Genomic DNA, 24,483 nt, shown 5'->3' on the forward strand with positions numbered 1-24,483 from the left:
GCCTTCATAGGTGCTGCTCGCTAATAGCACTTGCCCCAACAGTCTGTTACAGGCTATACGGGGGATCTTTGTCTTTGTAGTAAGGGACACAGGTGGTGCTTTGGACAGTAATTTCAGTCAGTCGACCCATGGCACCTGCTGGCTCTGTCCCGTTAACTCCTGCCAGTAGCGAATGGTGGTTTTTGCGTGCAGTAGAGGTGCTGCTGCTGCGAGGTTTCACGCGATGATTGTTTACACTCCTTGACGAGCTCCGCAAGGTATTGTGGTTCATTTGTGTCAAGTACTTTGTGTGTGTGTAATGCGTGCGACCTTATGACCTTTTCGTTCGGCAACCGGAAGCCAATGCTGTCGCGAGTCGGTTTTCATCAGAACGTATCCCACGTGTGCGGCCGCCGTTCAAATGCGAGGAGGGTGCCGGGTCGGGACTGTGCGGTGATAAATGTGGGTGGGGGGGGGGGAGGTGGTGGTGGCGGCACGGGTCTCCCCTGCCCGCCGCTGATGCTCTCGGGCTCGTGCGAGGTCTGGCCCCCGTCCTGAGAGAGCACGGCGCGCGCCTCTGGGATGGTTGGGATGCGTTTGCCAAATGGGCACTTTCTCCCTCATCCTCATCCCTCCTCCTCCCTGTTATTGTCCCGTTTGCTTGCGTTTGTAACACAAATATACGCGAGACTAAAAGGGATGGCTGCTTCTCCTTTTTTTCTTAAAAAACAAATACGGATCCGGGGATCCGCATCCGTGCGACGTTTTGCAAGTTGGCGAGAAGAATTTACTGAGAGTAAATAAGATGCGGAACTTTTAAGGGGGTGGGTTTGGGTGGGGGCGGGGGGGTTATCCCTCGTAAAACACCCGGCGAGTTGATGGACGCAAAAAATGACGTCCCTTGATTCCACGCGGCTTTCCAGCAGCGTTCATGCTCGTCGAACGCTGGCTCGTGAGCGCGATCCGCGGGCAGCAGCCGCCGCTTTTGTTCCCTTCAGTCGCGAGCGCTGTGGCCGGGACTGAACAAACTACGGCAGTTTTGTACCGTATTCGACGGAGTACGGGGCCATCCATTGAGTACGTACGCATGGAGGGGGGGTTAACCCAAATGCGTACGCTTGCGTATGGGGGGGGTTTACTGACAATGTACACATAGGAAACGGGGGGGGGAGGGTGAAGCCTCGATAATAATTTGTCTACATTGGCCTTCAAATGAGTTAGATAGTCTGGCGGCGGACTATCTGTTTGCTTAAACACGTTAATATTAGTAATCCGTTTCTGCGTGGATTACATATCGGCCGTTCTACAGGATTCGGGGAGGGGGGGGGTGGCGTCAAGCGTACGTACGCAGGTGGGGGGGGGGTGTCAAAAGTACGCGTGTGCACAGTGAGGGGGGGAGGGGTCAATATTTGCCAAATTTTGCGTACCTCCTAAATGGATGGGCCCCTACCCTGGGGTCAAAGTAAACTTCTGCCGAGCCACCAAAAGCCATAATAGCCATGTGACGATCAATATGCTGCTCTTGTGAAGGGGAGATCCCTCTGAAAGGTTGGTATCTAGGCCCAGTTTTCGGATTTTATCGGATGAGCCTAACGCTCGGGAACACATCCTCCGTGTATCCACGGACACGCACGTGGCAGCGGCGATCGGCACCTCGAGGAGACGCGGTGCTGGCTGGTTTTACTGTGCAGCCGCTCGGCTCCCAGCGGTAGAACGATCGGCTCGTCGTGGTCGTCGGTAGGCGCCACGGTGGCGAGATGTCAACTACCTCGCCTGGTGTGTACAGGAGGTCGTGGATACGATCCCGACCCTGACGCCTGTATTTTTGGAGTTGGCGTGTTGTGAAGTATTTGGCTACTGCTACACATGTCCACGTGATAAACCACTTTGTTGAGATATCATTTGTGGCCAGGTCGCTTCTGAAAAAGAGCTGTGTAGCTCAGTGGGGCCTTACCTAGTAAAATAAAAATAGTAAATCGTAGGTTCAGAGTTCAAATCCCGGTTGGTGGCTTTACCCAGCCCACTACTTTGTCGGGAGTTCTACGGCGATTTTCATTTGGATAGACTCGTCCCCCACCATAGGAATGTGTAAATCTCCACCGCTGCTCATTCAAGCAGGAAATCACTTGTATATGTTTTCCCCATTTCACCAAGCTCGGGTTTTTTTTTTTTTTTACGAGCGTGCGGCGTTGCCCGCAAGTGGCGACCGTGCAACGCGCCGCTTCTCCTCGGCGGTCTCTCTGGCTCTCTTCTCTCTTCTCTCTCTCTCTCTGTCTCTCTCCGGAAGCTGATTAACCTTCGTGTAGATTCCCGAGCCAGGCTGGTCTGTGCGTGTTCGTCCGCGATAACGAGATCAAAGCTCTGCGTGTGCGCGAGACGAGAGGAAGGGGGGGAAGAAAAATTAACATTTTAAAGGGAATTTTAGAATTGCGCGCTGGAGTTGCTGCGGAGGGATGGAGGGGGGCGATGGTTAGAAGTGGGGAGGATTTTTCGATTAAAAGCATTCGTGACTGCAGGGATTCATCTTCTTGTTTCTTTCGGTAAAGTCACGTAGAATGGAAATAATAAAATTATAATAAAATAATAAAAATAAAACATACTAAAATAATTCTCACGACGTTTCGGCCACAACGCAAGCAGCCGTCCTCAGGATGAAGAACAGGTCTGTCGAGAAGACAGCGTCTGAATTCAGGCTCTGTCTTCTCGACAGAATTATTTTATTATGTTTTATTTGTATTATTTTATTATTTCCATTCTACGTGACTTTACCGAAAGCACCAAGAAGATGAGTGGGGAGGATGTTCGCGAGGCCTCCGTGTGTTTCTAGGTACGAGAGTTAACAAAACAAATAAATGGACGAGGAAGCAAACATCGTCGTTGCGTGTGGAGTCTGTAAGGCATTGAGTTTGTCCGCAGAAGCGTTTTAATTCGCTGCGCGGAAGCTGACGGGCAGCTGTTGGAGCAAAACGTGTCTGTAAATTTGTAAATTGTTCGTTAACCTCTGGTTTTTGTTGGATCGGTTTTGGCAACGCATTTGTATAAACGTGGCCCGTTTCCTCTTGCACGTGTCCCTCATAACAACACAACTGTACACCAACGTTACATTTTTTTCCCTTGGATCGTCTTCTAAATAATAATCTTCTCTTTACAAATCGCCTTTCGTATCAAAATATCTCAAAGCGTTGTACGTAACAACATAAAAACTTCGCTCGCCATCGTTTACTTATTTCATAATACTTCTTGGAAATTGTTTAACATTTAAAATTTCATTTCCTACCCTTTGTTCCCTCGTTAAGAATGATAGTTTGAATTAAAGTGATAGAGAATACATTTCATGAGGAGTTTTAAGTCGCGAGTGTTTTTTGTTTGTTTTGAACAAGACGCGTACTACAGTGCATGCTGGAACGCGCGCGTACACACACTAGTGCTTACCTGCTGGCGTCTCCACCAAGTGTCCACGTTCGTGTCGGCGGTGCAAACGTCAATCCAGCGTCGATTCAATTCTCGCGAGGACACGTTGAGCAAAATTAAACGCATATATATAAATCCGCTTCATTCGCTACGCCTGATCCTCGTGGATAAAGATACAGCCCCGCAAGTGCTTTCTCACGCCACTGCCGGCGGAAGGGTCTCCACGAGATTGAGTTCTTGGAGAGAGACTGTTTGGTCTACTCTTCCGCGTGGGCCCAGGCGTCTAGGAAAGTGTGGGTTATCCCACCTCTTCCAAGACAATTCCGTCGGAGTGTAACAGTGGGCCAAACACCCTCCTGGAGTGTGCTTCTCTAGAGCTCCCTGTGTTCATTGGAGGCCCTTCCTCCAATACTAGCCGGTGATTACCGGGCTGCAGCTTGACCTTTATCCAATGAACGAACGTGGTTGAGTTGGTTTGTTTTTACGTGTGCCTGCCCACCCTTTGCACTGCATTTATATTCGTTACGGAGCGTGGTGTGTGGGTCCGCGTCGCGCCTTCCAGAGCGCCCCCTCGTGGGGGCCCTGGCAACAGCGGTGACACGCAAGGCCCCCCCAAACGTGTCTCCTTGAATCCCTACGTTGACCGAATCTCATCTCTCCCGTGTGCGCGGCGGCGACGGTGGCGGCGGTGCAGGGCTCGTGATGACGCTCAGCAAGCCGTGCTACTTTGGGAATATGCTGCTGGGCGTCGTGGGCGTCGACCTGGCACTGGCGGACGTGTTGGAGGACGTCACCTACTACCAGGACAACCCGGCCTCCTACGCCTTCCTCATCAACACCAAAGGTGACCGCCACCACCGTGGCACGCCGCCGCTACCTGTAATTCCCTCTCCTCAAGCGGCCGCACTGATGATCGCCGCTGTGCGGAACTCTAATATCCAACCCGAAACAACAAGGGGTTGTTTCGGGTTGGATCGTGTAAGTATAAATGTGTCATATTCTTGGTTCTTTCGGTAAAGTCACGTAGAAGGGAAATAATAAAATTATATTGATATTATTTTAATAAAAAATGTTATTTTTTATATTTATTTTATTTTATTATTTCCCTTCTACGTGACTTTACCGAAAAAACAAAGAATATGAATCCCTGCAGTCACGAAAGCTTTGAATCAAAATTTTTAAATGTGTCGTTAACCGACCACCATCCAACAGCCAATATAATGATAATGATGCTACGCTCCTTCCGCTTAACTCACAGTACACCTTCAAGGACCGCCTGACGGCGTTTGCAAGAAGAGTAGGCCACGGTGTGCTGGTGTCGTGGTCCAATTTGGCAAATTTGAACAATTACACCGCGCGTCACGTGAAACCTAACAACCCCTTCCTCCGCCACCCCCTCCCATTCCCTCTTCCTCTCATTTCCTCTCCACCCTCGACCCCCGCCCCCCCCTCCCCGCCTTCCCCCGCACCTCTTCGACGCGACCAGAATGGCACCGCCTCGTTAAACGTGTGGGCTTGGCAAACCCACAGTGGCGTGCGAAATGCTTCCAAGTTGAGCGGGGGCCTGCTTTGCACGCCTCTCGATAGGTCACGCAGAGGAGTGTGGGGACGGTGGCGAGGCGGGCCGAGTGGTTCGACTGAACCTCTCTACCCTGCCCCCGTAACGCCTTGACGTTTCGACCGCCTCGTGGGCACAAATCTCAATGCAATGATATTGTAAACGCTATCATTGGGTGGCCACCGTGTAAAACGTTATAGGCCGCAGGGCCACGTCGCGGGCATTCGAGAGGCAGTGCAGCAAATCCATCGTTGTACTGTACTTATGTATGCTCCCACGTCCCCCTGCTCTCTCTGTCTTGAACAACTTTAAACTCAACACTTTCGTCAATCACACCGTGTGGCCTTAGAGTTTACTATCGACCAATGGCCCTTCCGCTTCGTAGCACGTGGTCAGCGTTTTGTTATTTGTGCCCCAACGCCAATGCCGCAGCAACGCCAACTAATATTTTTAAACAACTCCTAACCGGTTTGTTGTACCTCTCAGATGTAGCAACCCTGGCAGTGGTGATGTCACTGCCACGCGGTTAGAGCAGTGACGGTGGCGGCTTTTGTGATTCGCTTCGCCAAACCACGCACTGCATCGGTTCCTCAACAGTGCCTGAACTACTCCCGTGGGCCTTGCCTTTGATCAGTGATTCTTTACCTGAGGTGCACGCCACCCCCTCCTGGGGGTGCAAGATGCCCTTTCTGGGGGTGCAAGACATGGCCAGATATTTTTTTTGAAGGTAAATCATCAAAACACAAATTCAGCACGGGCACGTGAGCACAACTTAGTTTTATCAAACCCTATGTATTTATTAACATTATAAAAAAATTACGATTCACAATCAAACGGGTTCAAGGCTGCAGTAAAGGTTCAGAACCACGGCCTTAGAATGACTCCGGCCTTCAGTGAGTAACCCACAGTGCAGTGTACACGGTGCCGTTTGTTGCTGACCGCTTGACGATTGGGGCCGCGTGGCTCCTCGCTCGGTGGGGCGGAGGCTGACCCGGTACCGCCGCTGTGTCCACCGCGCAGGATACACGGTGATGCACCCGTCGCTGGTGCGGCCCATCCAGCAGAGGGAGCCGCCACTCCACACGGACGTCCTGCACTACGAGAACGTGCCCGGCTTCGCGCTCGTGCGATACAACATGCTCAGGTGACACCCCCCCCCCCCCGCCGCCTAGATCCGCCCCCCACCCCCCCACCTCGGCCATATCCATCCTTTCGGTTGGGGGGTGGGGGAGTGGGAGCCCGCACGCCTCTGCCAGATTTTTTCCGGGCTGCCCCTGAAGCCGGCCATTGGCTCGCTCTCGCCAACCTTCGGCGTGACCACAGAAACGTCGCCGATTTGGCTCCCCTGCCGTAGGGAAGGGAAAGAGCTGCTGCTGCTGCCGTCACCCTTCCCCGACTGGGCCACTCGGATGGCGTCGTCCAGTCGGATAGGAGGCGGCAGTTGTCTTGATTCTGACAGCGAAAATCACAGGGAGGTTAGGAGCGCAAACCACGCAGCAGCAATACAACCCGGCATGGCGGTGACGTGGCTGGTATGCCGTGGCAGTGCAGCAAGTGGGGTTGCGAACCCATCCGTGCAGATTACATTTTAGCGTTTTACCCGCTTGTATTCCGTGGTGGGGTTTCTCCCCGCTGCAAAATCGCTTGTTTACAAATCGGTCAATCGTTGGTCGAGCCGCTGCTGGATAAAAACGAGCGCAGTAAACGAACGCCGGAGCCGCGCTGCCCTTGCCTGCTGTGACCCCCGGTGTGCCTGCACGTCTGTGTGTGTCTTTGTGTTTGTGTGTGTCTGTGTGTGTGTCTGTGTGTGTGTGTCTGTGTGTCTGTGTGTGTGTCTGTGTGTCTGTGTGTGTCTGTGTGTGTCTGTGTGTGTGCGCTCCAAACCCCTGCTGCAGCCTCCCGCTGGGCAGCCAAACCATCACCGTGCCCGCCAACGCCTCGCTGTCGTGGCACGCCAGCCGACTGCGCGACACGGGCCGGACGGGCGCCTACAACGTCAGCTATGCCTGGAAGCTGGTACGTGTCGTCGTCATCGTCATCGTGATTGTCGTCGTCGTGGTTGCCGTCTTCGAGCTGTGATCTGTCCACTGCTGGATGAAGGCTTTCCCATATCGTCGTTGCCTATCTCGATATCGCGATGGAACAATCCATCAGTCCAGCGTTTTCAGTTCTTAAAAATATAAACTCAACGTGTTCATCGATAACTCGATGCCCTCTAATTGATAATATTTTATACAATAAATGGAAAATACATTTTAAAGATCTTTTTTCACACGAGAGATTTAAAACACGGCATAGCGGTGGCTGGCGAGCGTTGGCGGGAGAGGTGACGCCGTGGTGACGATGCTTTGCGGTGGCCCTCGCCAGGTCCAGGACACGGCGTTCATCGCGTGCGTCGCCGTCGTGCAGCCGGCCGTGCCCACCAAGCACCTCAAGTCGCTGGGCGCGCCCCCCGGCGGCAAGCTGCTCTACCACCGCGTGGACCTGCTGAGCCCCCCCAACCTGTGCATGCACTTCCGCCAGCTGTCCACGCTCGGTACGGGGACCGCTTGCCTGCACCGAGCCACGCAAATGACAGATAAAGATCTCCACCCCGTATAGCCTGAACAGACTGTTGGGGCAAGTGCTGTTAGCGAGCACAGAGCCACACACACTAAACCACACGCACCGAGCCGCACGTGGACACCGAGCCACGTGGAGATGGCCAGGGTCATAATTCAGTAGAGACAGAGAATTGGGGGTAAGCAGACTCAGGGTCCCGCGTGTGAGTAGGAAAATTCTGGGATGAGCCAGGCCCCACGAGGTTTGAGGTGAGCACTGTGTGTGTGTGTGTGCGCGTCGGCGCAGAGAGCCCCACGGTGATGCTGTCTGCGGGGGGGTTCTCGGACCCGTTTGAGCACCTGAGCCAGCCGGAGACGCGGCGCATGGCGGAGCACTACATGGCGTACCTGAGCGACAACACGCGGCTCATCGCCAACCCCGGCCTCAAGGTGACTTGCCGATCGCTCAATCGCTCGCCCGATCACTCGCTCGATCGCTCGCTCGTTCACTCGCTCTCCCGCTCGCATGTTTATTCGCTCGCACGCACACGGAGAAGCTGGATTACTTTGTTAATGTATAATCAGTCAGTGCTTGCTCGCTCGGTCACTTGTCCGCTTGCTCGCCCGGCAACTCCCTCGCTCGCTCGTTGGCTTTCTTGCTCGATCGCTCCTCTCGCTCGCCGTGCGCCGCAGTCGCTGGTGCGGGCGGAGGTGATGGCCACGGGCCACGTGTCGGAGGAGTGGACCACGCAGATGGAGCTCAGCTCGCTGCACAACTACATCGTGCGGCGCTACGTGGCCACGCCCAGCGGCGTGCTGCGCGTCTACCCCGGCACGCTCATGGACAAGGCCTACCACCCCTCCCGCCAGCAGTGGTACGGCCCACTCCGCCAACACCCCCCGCCAAGCCCTCTGCAATCCGGAAGGTTTCAAATGGGGTTCAGGTGGAAGTGGGGGGGTGGGTGGGTCGCTTCTTATCCCCCTGCTGCTCCTACTGTCCAGAATTCTTTTCACCCCCAAGCTCCCCACCGCTGACTTGATCCCAACTCGGAGTGCGACCTTGCCTTCACCGCGCACTCCTGCGGGTGGTGGGGGGGTGGGGGTAGAGGAGGAAAAGTAGTGCGTCGAGGCGAAGGCTTCAGGGAAGAAACTCTCAAACCTAGAAGGCCGAGCGCTGATTATGACTGGACGTATGTTGAACTTTTTTCGCACCGTACGTAGTCAACCGGGCTATTCGGAGGTGCGGGCGTGTGATGACACATTGCTTGCACGCCCCGTCTCTGGCCGCAGGTACCAGCAGGCCATCGCCAACCCTGGGCTCATCACGCTGTCGGGGCCCTACCTGGACATCGGTGGGGCCGGCTACGTGGTCACCCTCAGCCACACCATCCACGCCTCCAGGTGATTGACCCGCCCCCTCCCTCCCCCCCCGTCGCCGGTGCCCCAGGGTGGGGGACACAACCAGGGGCTTTGTAACGCCTGGAATGGGAGGGAGGGAGGGAGGGCGGGCGGGATGGAGGGCGAGAGGGAAGGCGAGAGGGAGGGCGGGAGGGCGGGAGGGGGTGAGGAGGGAGGGGCGGGAGGGAGGGGCGGGAGGGAGGGAGGGGCGGGAGGGAGGGAGGGGCGGGAGGATAGGGAGGGGGACAGGCAGGGAGGCAGGGAGGAAAGCAGGGAGGGAGGATAGGGAGGGAGGCAGGGAGGGAGAATAGGGAGGGAGGCAGGGAGGGAGGATAGGGAGGGAGGGAGGGAGGATAGGGAGGGGTTTACTGATCGATGCCACCCACAGCTCCAAGGCGGAGCTGGGCCAGGTGGTGGCGGTGATGGGGATGGACTTCACTCTTCGCTACTTCTACAAGGTCCTCACCGACTTCATCCCCGCATGCAAGGCCGGGGCTGCCGGCAGGATCCGGTAACGGAGCCCCCACGCACATCATCTCCCTCACCACCGCCGTGGTCAGAGCACGGGGGGACGTCTTCCGACATCGTAGCGATGTCGCACGTTTAGTTTACGATAATATTTAAGTAAGTTCGAGTTATGTGACGTAGGGCGTTGGTATAAGTTACAAGAAATATTCCGGTACATCGATCCTACCTGACTTATAATTCACATAATTGGTGACAGCATTTTTAATTTATATAATTAACATCGATAACAATTAGTACGTAGGCAAGCCATGCTTGGGGTGATCACATCACGCCGGCAACAATGCACGGGGAGCTCTGTGGTGTCTTGGTGTGGAACTCCCGAGTCCCTTTGGAGCGCCGCGATCTGTTCCACGCTTCACCAAAAGTCTCTCCTCCCCCCGGCTCCCCCCGCCCGCAACGGCAGATGCTTCATCATGGAGGACAAGGGCTACCTGGTGGCGCACCCCACCCTGGTGGACCCGCGGGGCCACGCGCCCGTGGAGCAGCAGCACATCACGCACAAGGTGGGAAGGTCGTCGCGCCGCCATGCCCCGTCCCATCTCACCCGTACCGTCCCGTCGCCCCGTCCCATCTCCCTGTCATGCCCCGCCTTGTTCCGTCTCCCCCGTCCTGTTGCCCCGTCCCATTACGCCATCCCGTCGCGCAGTGCATCGAGGGGGGGGGGGCAGATGTCCGGGGCCGTCACTTTTAGCACAAACGTAGAATATATTAATCGCCCGATCATTCCTACGGCGTCGCCCTGCCAAGCAGTGGAGAGCGCTCCGTGGGGTTCAGTGTGGGTCTCGGTGAATATATGGGTCGCCGTGTCAGCCCACGGGTCTATTGCGTCAGCCTACAGGTCTCTTGCGTCAGCCTACGGGTCTCTGGGGAATTGTGTGTGATGACCACTCGATGCGACTGGGTTATCAAATAATGCGCTCTTATTGTGCCATGAAAACAAATCGGTGATGCTAACGTTTTGCTACCTCCTCTTGGTACAGCAAGACCGCCCGAGATGACGACGCTTATGTCACGTAGGCCGTGTCGGCGTTTGAGAGCGAGTGGATCGTAGAGGCCCCGAGAGAAACGTCACGATGACAAAGAAACGTTCACCTCTCAACGCAATGTTCTTGTGCCTGCGGGTCTAGAATCAGACTACTCGATTGAACGAGAACCCACGTAATGAGACCAGGAACAAGGCCCCTATGTATGTATGTTGAACTTGAACTTTGTTCGCACCATACGTAGACAACCACCCTAATTGGAGGTGCGGGGGGAAGGACAACAAACCAACCGCTTAAAGCAGTTTTAAAGAAATGAGTCTTCGATCTAGATAATGATTTAAAAGTGCCGTAGCTCCAGCGGCTTCCTGATAATGGAAGGAAGGGCAATCGGAGCCACTCGTCGTAACAACGACGTCCGACACCCGGAGCACAGAGGGAAAGACATGGAGCGAGCACGCGGCTGCCGTCATCGTCTTCATCGTCCTCATCATCGTCACTGTCGTCATTATTACTGTTGTCATCGTCCTCATCATCGTCACTGTCTTCATCGTCCTCATCATCGTCACTGTCGTCATCGTCACTGTCTTCATCGTCACTGTCTTCATCGTCACTGTCGTCACCATCATCGTCACTGTCGTCTACATCATCGTCACTGTCGTCACCATCATCGTCACTGTCGTCACCATCATCGTCACTGTCGTCATCGTTACTGTTGTCATCGTCCTCATCATCGTCACTGTTGTCATCGTCCTCATCATCGTCACTGTCATCATCGTTACTGTCGTCATCGTCCTCATCATCGTCACTGTTGTCATCGTCATCATCATCACTGTCGTCACCGTCATCATCACTGTCGTCATTGTCACTATCGTCATCTTTGTCATCGTATTTGGCCCTGTGGATGATCGCCACGCACGCTCTGTGTCCCAGGAACCGCTCGTCGCCAACGACATCCTGAACCACCCGATGTTCGTCAGGAAGAGGCTGTGCAACAGCTTCAGCGACCGCACCGTGCAGCGCATGTATCAGTTCAACACCAGCCTGCAGGTGAGAGCAGTCAACCATCCAGCACGCACGCACGCACACACGCACCTCCGCCTGTGTGCGTCTGTGTGCACGCGTGTATGTTATTTGCGGGGCCGGCTTTCATAGGTGCTCGCTACCAGCACTTGCCTCAACAGTCTCTTAGAGTTAAATTTCGATTTAAAGCTTTCGTGACTGCAAGGATTCATCTTCTTGGTTCTTTCCGTAAAGTCACGTAGAAGACGCTGTCTCCCCGACAGACCTGGTCTTCACCTGAGGACGGCTGCTTGCGTTGTGGCCGAAAGGTCGTGAGAATTATTTTATTATGTTTTATTTTTATTATTGTATTACTTCCCTTCTACGTGACTTTACCGAAAGAACCAAGAAGATGAGTCTCTTAGAGTATCCAGTGTAAATATCAGCTAAATCATAGTTTTAAGGATTAAAGGCGATGGCGTCGCTAGAGAGCTCAGCAGTTTGGCTCCCTTGGACGTTGCCGTGACCACTGGGCGCCGCCGCCGTCGCCACCGCCCACCGCCAATGTCGTGCTAACCGTGCCGCGGTGGCGCGCAGGGCGAGCTGACGAACCTGGTGCACGGCAGCCACTGCTCGCGCTACCGCCTGGCGCGCGTTCCCGGCACCAACGCGTTCGTGGCGCTGCTCAACGAGACGTGCGACTCGCTGGCGTTCTGCGCCTGCAGCATGGTCGACCGCCTCTGCCTCAACTGCCACCGGTAACCGCCGCTCGCCGCCACGCCGATAACCGCCACTCGCTAACACGCCGGCTCTCGCCACGTCTCGGCTCACCGCGTCCTCCACCCGCAGCGACGTCCACCCCCTCTCTCTCATCGTGACCTCCCTCTCTCGCCGCTATCCTCACCTCCTGCTCGCCAAATCGCCGCGACCTCGACTCGATGCATATTCGACTCGCCCATGGCTTGTGCCTCACCCCCCACGGCACCTGATCATCGCAACCACCACTCGCCAAGATGCTCGCACGCCACTACCGCTCGCCACCTCCACCCCCAGCGGCTCTGCGTTACGACACGCAGGTCCATCTTGACTTTTATTTGCGTACGAGTGAAGGTGATGATGACGGTGGTGGATAAGCCGGATTGATCTGGCCAGGCGGGGGGGGGGGGACTCTCATGCCCAGCCCAGTGGCCAGCGTTGCAAGGCAGCGTGGCCCCCCGCTCGCCTTCGGGGAGGGCGAGTTGTTGTGGGTGACGCGCGTTGGCGACGTGCGCACGTGGTGTGTCCGCAGGATGGAGCAGAACGAGTGCGAGTGCCCTTGCGAGTGCCCCCTGGAGGTCGACGAGTGCACGGGAAACCTCACCAACGCCGAGAACCGGTGAGGAGAACCGCCCCACGCCGCAGGGACGTTCGTGCCGGCCTCGCGCACGCACAGCACATGCGTGTGGCGCGTGTGGCAAATGCACGCGCGTGTCATGCGCTCGTATGCCGCCATTGAGCTTTGTGCAAAACCACGGATTTAACAGAAAGTGCCCGAAAGAACTGCGTTGTGATCGTTGAGCAACCGTTACCAACCAACTGGCAGCAATGAGACAGAGAGACATCTGTAGGTACAACGTTACACTTGCCAGTGCACGGACAGCGCAGGGCAACCGTCAGCAGGGTGGTGTGGTGCATTCTACTGCTAGGCAGCAGCACACGCGCCCCACCTCTAGCAACAATCAACCAACTACAGCCATTGAGTGTCACACCGATCCTCCCGTTGAGCCTGGGCCTAGCCCACCGGCCATTCGTGTGGTTACCCCCCCGAGCGAACTTAGGCGACCATCCACGAGCACCGACCCTCACCGGCAAGCCCACCGTCCGCCGGCACGCGCCGATTGTGCCGTCGCTGAAGCGCGTTTCCCCCCTCGCGCACAGCGGCTTGCTTTTTTTCTTCCCTCCGGGTGCTTCGGTTTCTTTCCCGCGCGTGCAATCGCTCGTTAATTAATTGGCTGTGAAAACGTCAAAATATACAGAGGCTGCGGGGGTAGGAGTTTCGGTCGGTTGGTGGAAGCGAGGACCGGGCGCTGCCCGGCTGGCTGCCTCGTCGGCGATTGCGAGCAGCGGTTTTTGCACGCGCGACGACGCTGTGCATCATCATTGTGATTGAAACCAATTCGCCAGCCAGCCCACTGCTGGGCACACTAGCCCTCGAACTTATCCTCACCCCAAACTCTAACCTCTTCGTCAGTACTCGGCCGAGTAACGCACCCCCTTCATTCTCCGTTTGCTTTTGAGAGTTTTGTTTCTGCAAAGCGCGCATTTCCTCGGGAGCCCGCTTGAAGTGCTGCCCCCCCCCCACCAATGTGTTCCGAGTTAAGCTCCTGTGGCCATTTTACCTCCTTGCACAGGGGGGCCCCGACTTAGCACAGAGATGGCTTTGACGGTGGCGGCGGCGGCACGGCTCCGCGCTCGCCGTAGAGATTTATTTTGGGCAAGCACGTGCCCAATTTTATTTTTTATCAACGGAGCGGAGAGCTGCGTTCGGCGATTTTAATTTTGCAACGGCCCCGAACGTTTTGCAACGAACGCTGCAATTAAAACACGAAGCTCCGTCGTGAGTGAGATGGATTTGACAGCGGCGCAACCAGTGGAATGCGTTACCAATGCATAACAACGGATGCCAGAACAGTTGTGGCCTTCGGGTCGTTATTAAAAACACGTGTTTTTTTTTTAAACGGAATCCGTGACTCCGGTTGCAGCGATTCCCCAACCCTGTTGGATGTGTGAGAACCCACCGTCGGTACCATTCCAACGGACCGTTGTGCCACGCAGTCGGAGATGTCTGGTGTTTTGTGCAGCGAGCCTTGGTGTCTGCTACGATCCACGGATTGCATCATCTACTGACTTGCGGCCACACACGTTAGGATCCAATCCCTGAGCCCCCTCCGCCCCCTCCCCCCTCGCCGTCAGGCAAAATTATCTCCTCATTGTGGATTTTTATTCCGGCTTCTTGGACCTTGTCCCAAGGGTGCCTGACAAAACGCCCCGTCTCTCATTGCTAAATTCTGATCCGAGTAATTGTTTTCGAGCTCGCCGGCGAGCGAGGTTGAAGCAACGCGAATAGCCGGCGCGTCGTTGCAACGCCTGTGCGCACGCGGCAGTTTAATTAGTTTGGGTGGTGGAAGGGGCACCAGCGACACGAGTGTACGTGGCCTAGCGCCAAACATCTTATGATTCGCGGCATGATCCTGTAGAATAGTGTGACCTCATGCGCACGTCCAGATCAATATTTATTGGTCAATCGTTGCATAGATTGTCCAGCCTCGTGATTGATCACTTGAGCACAAAAATGTACGGCTTTCGATTGGGGAGGATGTGTTGCATGGGCAGGAACTTGAGTTGAGTTGCTGGCCACAGCTACCATCACTGGCGAACAATATCTTTCACCGGGCGTTTGTGATAAAAAGAGCTTCATAGCTCATCGGATTCCACCCGTCTAAATAAAGATTCTGCTTCTGATTAACCGGTCCTGGGAGCCCCTGCCTCACTCTTTACCAACCGAGTGGTGTAAGTACGGTCAAACAACTCCGATGAGACCGGCACTCACAATGAGGGAGTTCATAATCAACGTTTTTGGGTTTAGATCGCGTAATTTATAAATGTGTCGTAACCCTCCACCACCCGATGATGCTGGATGCATTTACCAGCGAAACGTCGTACTACTCAAAAATTGTAAATGTTGTGGTTTCATGCTTCAACACACCGGTGGGCTAAAGCAGTGAACTATTTGTCTTTTGTCAACGTGACACTTTTTTACTCATTGGCCGTGTCGGGTGGTGGAGGGTTACGACACATTTGTAAATAACGCGATCTAAACCCAAAAACGTTGATTATGAATAATATTGGTCGCGAAAGCCTACGTGTTAAAATGAGGGAGTTCTTAATCCAGCAGTGGATTGACAATAGCTGCACGTTGTACGTGACACAATTACAGCAAGAATGTTGGAAGCTGCTGCCATATGTGCGCCGTTCATGCTCGCGCCACTCCCCCCCCCCCCCCCCGTTCCCCCTCTCCGCCCCCCCTCTGTCCCAGCAATCCCAGCTGTGAAGTCACACAGGAAACGCTGAGCCTGGCCACCTTTGACCCCGCGCTGCAGGAGACGCTTCCCCAGTGCATCAACACGCGCTGCAGCCAGCGCCACACCAAGAGGTAGCGCCGCGCCCGTCAAGAGCGGCGACGCACCGAGCGCGGACGCGCGCTGTGTTTCCCGTGTGCGTGCGTGCGTGGCCACGTTTCACGTGTGTGTACGTGTGCGTGTGTCTGTTTGCGAGTGGGTAGTGGTAGTGCAAAAGTTGGCGCACAGCACTCCGATTCCAACGATCAGATTTTGATTCCCACTGCCAAACACCCGTGATGATTATCTGAAGTGGTCCAGGGCTCAATTAGTATATTGTGCACTGTGTAAGCATCACCACAGGGAGACAAAGGCAGGCGGGTGTGATGTTGGCCATTCACCAACTTATATGCCATGCCAGGCCTTCATAGGTGTTGCTCGCTAACAACACTTTCCCCGAGAGCCTATTGAGGCTATGCATGTATTTTGAACTTCTTTTGCACCGTACGTAGCCAACCGTGCTAATCGGAGGTGCAGTCGGGGAAGAACCACAAACTAAGCACAAAAAACTGTTTTAAGAAATTCGTTTTCAATCGGGATTATTTAAAAGTGCATAGCTCCAGTGGCTTCCTAATAGCGGAAGGAAGAGCGTTCCAGACGGCCGCAGAAGCGCATCTGAAAGCGCGCGATGCGATGGCTAGCCAGAAGCTCACTGCTGTTGCTGCGAGGATTAACCGAGTTGATGTGATGATGCTTTATGCTCCTTGACGAGATCGGCAATTCACTGCGGTTAATTTGTGGCGCACACTTTGTGCGTAGTTGCTGCGACCTCATAATATATGGCGGGGTGTGGATCTTTGTTGTTGACGGCAGTGACTGCTTCGGCGTGCTGGACTGCGAGTGGTGCACGGTGGACTCGGACGGGGGCACGGCGCTCGACGCGCCGTACTGCGCCCCCCAAAAAGACTGCTTCGGTGGCGTCGTGGGCGCCCGCAGCCCCTACGCCGAAGGGAAAGGTGGTGAGCAGGCCCGTGACGATTCTTCCTCGTGCGAACCAACACGATCGAGAAATTACTCGACCGGGAAACGGACTTGGCCGCATAGTGACTTGGCCGGAAAGTGACTGGGCCAGAACCGGACCCGACGTTGCCACAGCCCCCCGCTCGCTCGCTCGGACAAGCCGATCGGCTCCCGTGGCGCAATCCGAGGCGGGGCTGCGTTTTTCCCGTCGCGACCCAGCTCTGGCCACGGCTGGCCGTGGTGGCACCGTGTTGGTTTAGGTCCCGTGGGATCTGCGACTTTGCCGGGTTTAAAAATGCCTCCTCCTTCGGAGAGTCGTCAATGACCGTGTTTACGAAACGCTTGTCGACGGGCATCCATTGCGTCTGTGTGTCTGGGGCGCGAGGCTGAGCGGCCGCGGTGTGTGTGTCTCCCCCGGGGCAGCCGTGGAGGACGCCGGGGCCCTGGGGGCTGTGAAGAGCGCCCCCGTGGGACCCGTGGCCGGGGGCATCATGGGCGTCGTCATGGTGGTGGTGCTGGGCATCTACGCCTACCGCCATCAGAAGCAGCGGCAGCGACACCAGCACATGTCCCCGCTCGCCACGCAGGGTCAGTGCACCTCTCCTCCGCCGCACCGTTGCCATAACGACTATGACCACAACGACGACAGGAGGGTTCATGTGATGATAATAATAATTGTATTCATCTTCTTGGTCCTTTCGGTAAAGTCGTCCTCAGGTGAAGAACAGGGCTGTCTTTCCGACAGCACTGTTCTTCACCTGAGGATGGCTGCTTGCGTTGTGGCCGAAACGGCAAGAGAATTGTATTTTATTATGTTTTATTCTTTTATTTTTTCCCTTCTACATGACTTTACCGAAAGAACCAAGAAGATGAATCCCTGCAGTCACGAAAGCTTTAAATGGAAATAAATGTATTGTGAAGTGCCTTGCTTCTTGCAGCAGACAACTCGGCATGACGACGGCTCGTGAAACCAGACGCTAATAGACGGCTAAATAATCAAATAAATGCGAAAAACCTTTTTTATTAATCAACCATAAGTCGAACGAAACAGGAAGTGCGTGGATAAATGTTCACGGGGGTAGATCCTGAGATCTCGCAGGAGAGCGTTCCAGATTCGGCGAGGGGTACTGGCGACTACACGGTGAAGGAGCTCGGTCGCTCATAGGCCGAAGCCTCCATGACCCGAGAACGCAGAGATCTGAATCCCACTCCACAGGCCTTTTAGGAGATTTGAGAGGACGTGTGTGTGTGTGGGGTGTTGCAGCATTTTACTCCCAGAGTGAAGGCGCAAGTTCATAGCCCCACGGAATAACGACGCTAATTAAAATAACCTTGCGAGGCTGGCGAAGAGGCCGGACCGAACCGACAGTAGGCGGAGAGAGGGGACCTCTAGGGTTTTAGAGACGTGGCCTCTAGACGTGACGGGTACATCCCGGGGGGAGGGGAACCATGTCGATGTTTGGTCAAGTCGAAGGAGAGCGAGAGACTTAAGCTGGACAGACAGCGTTGCGAAATGTCACCGGGAAGACCGTACGCCGAGCTAATAGGTAAAGGCGTTGCCCTGCAATTGCCGTCTCCAGTCTGCTGCTGGAGGAAGGACCTGCACAAGAGGGGGGGGAGCTCCCAGTGGTGTTTTTGGCCTACTCTTTGACGCTGTTCAGACGTGTCGGAAGGCGTGGGGACTAGGCCGCACCCGGGACGCTCGTGAATAACGGCTGGCCGCTATGGTCGTGCGGCTGCGTTCGTGCGTTGTGCGCAGAGATGTCCGTGCGGATGTCGAACATCGACACGGAGCGCGACGAGGACAGCCACGAGGACCGCGGCATCAGTGAGTAGCGTTGCCCCCCCCCCGCGCCACGCGCCGCGCGCCGCTAGTGTCCCTCTGCGCCCGTCCTCGGTTGGGGTCCGCGCGTTGACGACCCGGGGAGCAGCTGGGGGGCCGTCATCCAGCAGCGGTTTAATGATAATGGCTGGTGATGGTGAGCCTGCCGAGATGGGGGGGGGGGGGGGAGTGTTTTTATATGAAGGTGGCACGCGGCAACTATTGAGCCGGGCGAATCTTACGGGGGAGCTCGCGGATCCTGAGCGCGAGCCAACGGAATTCACGAGATTGTGACGATGGCAGCATCCCGCTCGCTCGCAGCACCTGCGCCCAGCAGGATGTGTGATTACACAATGTTTGCGTGGTGTGTCTGCATGGTGGTGTCACTGTGCGTGTGTGTCACCATGTCACTGTGCGTGTGTGTGTCATAGTGTCACTGCGTGTGAGTGTATATGTGTGCCAATGTCACCCTATCACTGCGTGTGTGTCGGTGTCACCGTGTGTGTGTGTTCATCGTGTCACTGTGTGTGTGTGTGTGTGTTCACCGTGTCACTGTGTGTGTGTGTTCACCGTGTCACTGTGTGTGTGTGTTCACCGTGTCACTGTGTGTGTGTTAGTGTCACCGTGTGTGTGTATTGGTGTCACCGTGTCACTGTGTGTGTGTGTGTTCACCGTGTCACTGTGTGTGTGTGTTCACCGTGTCACTGTGTGTGTGTGTGTGTTCACCGTGTCACTGTGTGTCCGTGTGGTGCAGTGGGCCACACTCGCTTCATCGCCGCCGTCATGGAGCGGAGGGCCCACAGTCCCGACCGGCGGCGCCGCTACTGGGGACGCTCGGGCACCGAGAGCGATCACGGTGCCACCCGCTCGCCCGCTCACCCGCACCGCCACCACCACTTGCCTTGCTCGCCCACTCTGATCACCCACCAGCCTTGCTCACTCGTCCAGCGTGCGCCACCACGCCTCGCCCCCTACACCACCACACCCTCTACACTGCCACCACACCCCACCCACTACACCACCGCCGACCACCACCATCTCACCCTCTACACCGCCACCAGCACCACCACACCCTCTACACCGCCACCACACCCCACCCACTACACCACCGCCGACCACCACCATCTCACCCTCTACACCGCCACCAGCACCACCACACCCTCTACACCGCCACCACACCCCACCCACTACACCACCGCCGACCACCACCATCTCACCCTCTACACCACCACCAACACCACCACACCCTCTACACCGTCACCACCATCACCAGACCCTCTACACCGCCACCAGCACCACCACACCCTCTCCACCATCACCACCATCACCAGACCCTCTCCCCCGTCACCACCATCGCCACACCCCACGCTCCACCATACCGTGCGTACCACTCTGCTCAAGCACACTCCCACACCTCACCATTCCCCTCCGGGCCATGCTGCGAGAGCTGGCGCTCACCACCGTGTTCATCAGGCGCTAGCCCGCCCCCCGCCAGAGGGCGCTTGTTCAATCTGGCACAGCTCTTCCCCACGCCTGCAAGCGGCAGCGATCTGGGGGGAGAAAGCGGGGAAAACCTGACTGAGCGACCAAAGCAAGTGCGCGCGCAGATTGCCGAGCGCGACCGTCGTGTCTCCGTGCCGCAGGTTACAGCACCATGAGCCCGCAGGAGGACAGCGAGAACCCGCCCTGCGGCCTCGACCCGCTGCCTCCCATCGGCCTGCGCCTGCCCTCCTCGGGTCGCCGCGGCGACCACCCCGCCGGTCGCTGCGACGACGCCGGCCGTTGCCGTGGAACGCAGCATCACGCCCAGCAGCAGCAGCAGCAGCAGCAGCACCAGCTGCAGCAGCAGCAACAGCAGCAGCAGCAGCTTCAGCAGCAAAACGAGGAGTCGTCTCGTTACCGCGACGATGAGGAGCTGGAGCCGGACACCCCGCCGCAGACGGCCGCCCTCCTCGCCAAACCGTGGGGGGGGGGCGGCGGCGGCGGTCGTCCGCCGAGGCACGGAGGCGGCCACCACCACTTGCACCACCACGGGCCGGGCTCGTCCTCCCGCCACGGCCACTGCCTGCAGGCGGCCGTCACGGTGCACGCCGAGTGCTGACGGTCGCCCCCGGTCGTCTGGCCCGCGCGGCCACCGGTTGGCCCGTCGGGGGCCGCTGCGCGGCCTCCGACCCGCGCTGCCGGGGTCTCTCGGAGCCCTTCGCGCGACGAGGGAGGAGGTGGGAAATCGGCGGTACGGGGGTGGGACCGCTCCGCTCGTCGACCTGTGGTACGCGACGTGTTTGGGGGGAGGGGTGGGGGTGGGGGGTTTGAAGGTGAGGAGGCCGGAACGCAGTACGGCATCCGAATCGGCACCACCACCCGTTGCGCCCGGTGCTGCCGTTCCCCTCTCCCTGCCTGCGTGACATCGTCGCCCATTTAGTGATGTGCGGGCACGCTCGGGGGAGGAAGGGGGCGCCTCGCCGTCGAACGCCTGGCCGAAGGCCGTTGACGGTGGGGAAATCCTCCGGCGTGCAACGGTCCTCCGGTGGCCCCACGGCTCAAAGTCACCGAACGAATGCAAAACAACAGAGCTGTCCGTGGTGCCGTGTGCGGACATCGACTAACTCGGCGAGTCCGGACACGAGGTGAGAAACTTCACCTGTGAAGAGGAGAAACGCCTGCGGAGCAAAAAAGTCGCTTTGAAAATGTGAAATTGTTCTTCGTTGGTAGGCGGCGGAGGTACGCGCATGGTGGCTGTGGTGGTATTATCTGTGGACGTGATACGATTATGATATTGTCGTCGACGAGTGTTTAAACGTCTCCGGATATGAAGTCGAGTTTTTGATGTAGGATAACAAAAGTGTCTCGTGTTAAAAGCCCATCGCACACGCGAGAGTCGCCGTGACGATTCTTCCTCGCGCGAGCGAACACAACCCGGACGATGAAGCAAAACGGAACAGAGTCGACCAGACCGGACCAGATCACAATCGACCGGAACGGATTTAAACCGGACCGGATTGGATTCGACCAGAATGGACCCCCGGCCACAGCGCGAGAGGCACTTGGTTGGGATTGCTATCTCCCGAGAAGTCGACAAGGAAGAAAATGGAAATGAAATGAAGGAAGTGAACACAAATAAATAATGGAACAATGTGACGGGAAGAAAGAAAAACTGACTCTTAAACACAGGCCTGGTACTAAAGTTTTATATTCGATATCCGAGTCACAAGGAGAGCTATTTTATTGAAAAACTCGGCATTTAAAAGCAGAGCAAGGCGACAAGAAGATGATGATGATTATTGTTTGTGTTTTTAAAAATCGCAACTCCCGCGGTAGATTTTCCTCACGAGAGAGTTGCTGTCGCGGCTACGATTAGCACGCCCGAGGTACACAGAACCGGGATGACATCACGGGGAGAGAGGAATAATATTTCACAACACCAGGGGAGGGGACTCCACGCCATCGCATCGCGGACTTGGCACCGTCTTATCAGGGACTCGCCGTGTCCCAGGAGAAGACGGACAAGATTCCCCAGGACAGCAGCTGCCTCGACAAGCCGAGGATCCTGGGAAAATCCACGAACACACATCCCGAGTCGTGGCCGAAGGCGTTCTCCTCCCCCAGGTTCTGACGAGGCGTTGGCCCGCACCAGGTCCGCTCCGTGGGAAAAGGCGCGACGGCATCCTTGTCCGGTGCAGTCTGCCACGGGGGAAGGTGGCCACCTCGACACGCCAGCGCCGGTTGTTGAATCGGTCGCACGCCCGTGTGAGCGGTGAGCGAGTGTGCGCGAGGTGAGTGAGCGTGTGTCTTTGTTTTATCTGTAGTCCTGTGGTAGTTACAGTCACGGTGGAGATGGGTCAGTGGCCGCTTGCGCCTGTGCTGCGCCCCCCGCTAGCCGGCGTGGTGGGTGTGTAGATGCCGATTAACACTGCTCGCGGCACATCGCGGGGTCGCCGTTCGGCACCACGCGGAGAGACTGGAGACCCTGACCCATAACCCCTGGGTCTGTCCCGGTGGACTGCCTGCCGAGCGAGCCTTTGGCACTTCACGGGGCATCCAATTGCACCTAGCCTGGCACAAGCGCCGTGGCGATGTCACCGTCGCTTTAGTGGCGAATGGACGTTGCCGATGTGTTGCGTCCGTGTGGTGCGGGGGGCGGTGGCGGCAGCGCAGTAGTTTGTGGCACCGCTGCAAACTTGACGAGGCCTGAATTTGATTTCTGGCCACCGATGTTAGGTATTCCCTGACCTGTCCTGGGCCTCCCACCTGTAAGTCCACTCGGCCTTGCACGAGTACCGGCTGCAGTGTCTAGGCATCAATACCGGGGACACAAATGGCGTGGGGGGCTGGCTTACACCATCCGCTCGTGCACGTTGCCGGCCTTGATAGGTGTTCGCGAACAAGCACTTGTCCCCAACAGTCGTCCAAATGGGAATATCTTTATTTCGGTCGGCGTATGGATTTGTGCGTGCGTGTAAACCGCGTGTGTGTGCGCATGCGTGCGCGTGCCAGCGTGTATATTAACATGTGCCATTTCTCTGTGGTGCGTATTTTGGAGAACAAAACTGGTGGATATTGATGATGACGATGCGGATTTGTTGGGGCACGTCCTTTGTGTGTTTATTTGTCTCCTGAGTTGCCAAAGTGTGCGAGATTGTTACCTCATTTTCATGAAAAGGCATTGCTATGTCACTTCACATCTCTCGTTCAGAAAAATGTTTTTGTCGTCGTCGGTCCTGTGTTATTTATTCTTTTAATTTGTATTTTATCACTTTACGTGCTTTCTGTTATGTGCCTGCATGTGTTTATATTTTTAATTAATGACTTGACTTGTAAAACGAACCGAGCTCTGGTTTTGTGTTTTGTTTTACCAACTCCTCCGTGCGGAGTTGGCAGGGGAGAGGCGATAATTTGACGTCAGTTTTTTTTTTTTGCCAGATGCTGGCAATGTTGCCGCCAAAACTGACTTTTGTCAAAGCGTGAATTTGAACCCCACCCGGGAGCTTCGATGCGGGGAAATTTTTTTTTTTAAGATTTTCCATAACGTCCCGCCCAGGACTACGATTGTGGGACGATCATTCACGTCGTGAGAGAAAAACGGGGGCGAAAGTCAAAAGTAAAAATCTTCGGTGTCGTAGCGAGATGGTAAAGCTCACTCGCGTTAAGAACTGTTTGGTTGGTAACGTCATCGAAACTCGCTCTCGCCGGCCGGCCAACCTGGCGGCAGGATAAAACCAAGCCCCGTGCATCATATCTGGTATGATGTCATCACCGTTTAACCCATCTGGCAGAGGAAAGAATTATCATGCCCGTTTATTGATTCTAGATTTGAAGCTTTCGTGACTGCAAGGATTCATACTCTTAGGTTTTTTTCGGTAAAGTCACGTAGGTAAAAAATTTAATTAAAAGTTAATAAAAGTAATAATGGAAATAAAATAAAATAATAAATCACGACGTTTCGGAGGCAACACAAGTCTCCGTCATCAGGTGGGACCTTCACAGCTAAAATTACTGCATCAAGTTGATGTTCGTGTTGTTATCGCGTGTTCCAATATAATCGACGCTAACGATGGACTTGCACGTCGGCCCTTAACAAACCACGTGACATTGCTCGCATGTTAAACTTTCGCCGCCGTACGTAGCCAACCGTGCAAATCGGTGGTGCGGGGGAATGACGGCAAACTAAAAATCTGAACCGTCGCCCAGAACCGTAACTCTCTCACGACACCGCTGCGATGTGCTCCGACTCCGGGTTTGAGAATCGTTCTTTCAAAACCGTTTTGTGCATTTTCGCCACGGCCGGACGGCCCGAGCGGTTCGTCTGCCGCCGTCTGCGTTTTAATTTGTTTACAGCGCGAGCCCAGGCGGACGTGCAAATTAAAGGTAGGCGCGCTCACTTTGTCTCGTTTCCACGAAGTCGGAATGCCAAATGTACCGCGATTTAAGGTTTTTACGCCGCCGTTTACCGTGTAACTCCCGCTTGTTTGTTATTTTATGACATGTATGACATTAGGTTCTTGTTTAGCAAGGAGATGGAAACACGGAAAGACCTTGAGCCCCCCCCCCCCCCCGTGTCCCTTGTCTTCTGTCTCTAACTGATCGCGTTTGTAGGGTGTGAGCCCTGTGCAGCTAGTGAGAGTTTTTTTGAACTTAGTGGCGAGCCGCC

At 55.7% G+C, this 24,483-nt stretch overlaps 1 protein-coding gene across 3 annotated transcripts in view; it reads left to right on the forward strand.

The window, feature by feature from the left end:
* CACHD1 (cache domain containing 1) overlaps window positions 1-24,383 on the forward strand; it is a 58,525-nt gene extending 34,142 nt beyond the window's left edge. For 2 of the 3 annotated variants that reach the window (XM_061564062.1, XM_061564076.1), the window contains exons 10-27: window positions 4,085-4,234; window positions 5,969-6,092; window positions 6,844-6,964; window positions 7,316-7,484; window positions 7,796-7,938; window positions 8,182-8,363; window positions 8,779-8,889; window positions 9,275-9,397; window positions 9,818-9,917; window positions 11,328-11,444; window positions 11,994-12,154; window positions 12,685-12,771; window positions 15,472-15,588; window positions 16,367-16,512; window positions 16,937-17,101; window positions 18,273-18,341; window positions 19,090-19,191; window positions 19,979-24,383. In XM_061564062.1, coding sequence (XP_061420046.1) covers window positions 4,085-4,234; window positions 5,969-6,092; window positions 6,844-6,964; window positions 7,316-7,484; window positions 7,796-7,938; window positions 8,182-8,363; window positions 8,779-8,889; window positions 9,275-9,397; window positions 9,818-9,917; window positions 11,328-11,444; window positions 11,994-12,154; window positions 12,685-12,771; window positions 15,472-15,588; window positions 16,367-16,512; window positions 16,937-17,101; window positions 18,273-18,341; window positions 19,090-19,191; window positions 19,979-20,436 — 2,645 coding nt within the window. In that variant the 3' untranslated portion in view covers window positions 20,437-24,383. The remainder of the gene's footprint in view (window positions 1-4,084; window positions 4,235-5,968; window positions 6,093-6,843; window positions 6,965-7,315; window positions 7,485-7,795; window positions 7,939-8,181; window positions 8,364-8,778; window positions 8,890-9,274; window positions 9,398-9,817; window positions 9,918-11,327; window positions 11,445-11,993; window positions 12,155-12,684; window positions 12,772-15,471; window positions 15,589-16,366; window positions 16,513-16,936; window positions 17,102-18,272; window positions 18,342-19,089; window positions 19,192-19,978) is intronic. The other variant, XM_061564067.1, reaches the window with a different exon arrangement.
* The last annotated feature ends 100 nt before the right edge of the window (window positions 24,384-24,483 follow it).

The sequence above is a fragment of the Lethenteron reissneri genome, chromosome 4, assembly GCF_015708825.2.
Source record: "Lethenteron reissneri isolate LAM-NWPU_2019-01 chromosome 4, ASM1570882v1, whole genome shotgun sequence".
NCBI lineage: Eukaryota > Metazoa > Chordata > Hyperoartia > Petromyzontiformes > Petromyzontidae > Lethenteron > Lethenteron reissneri.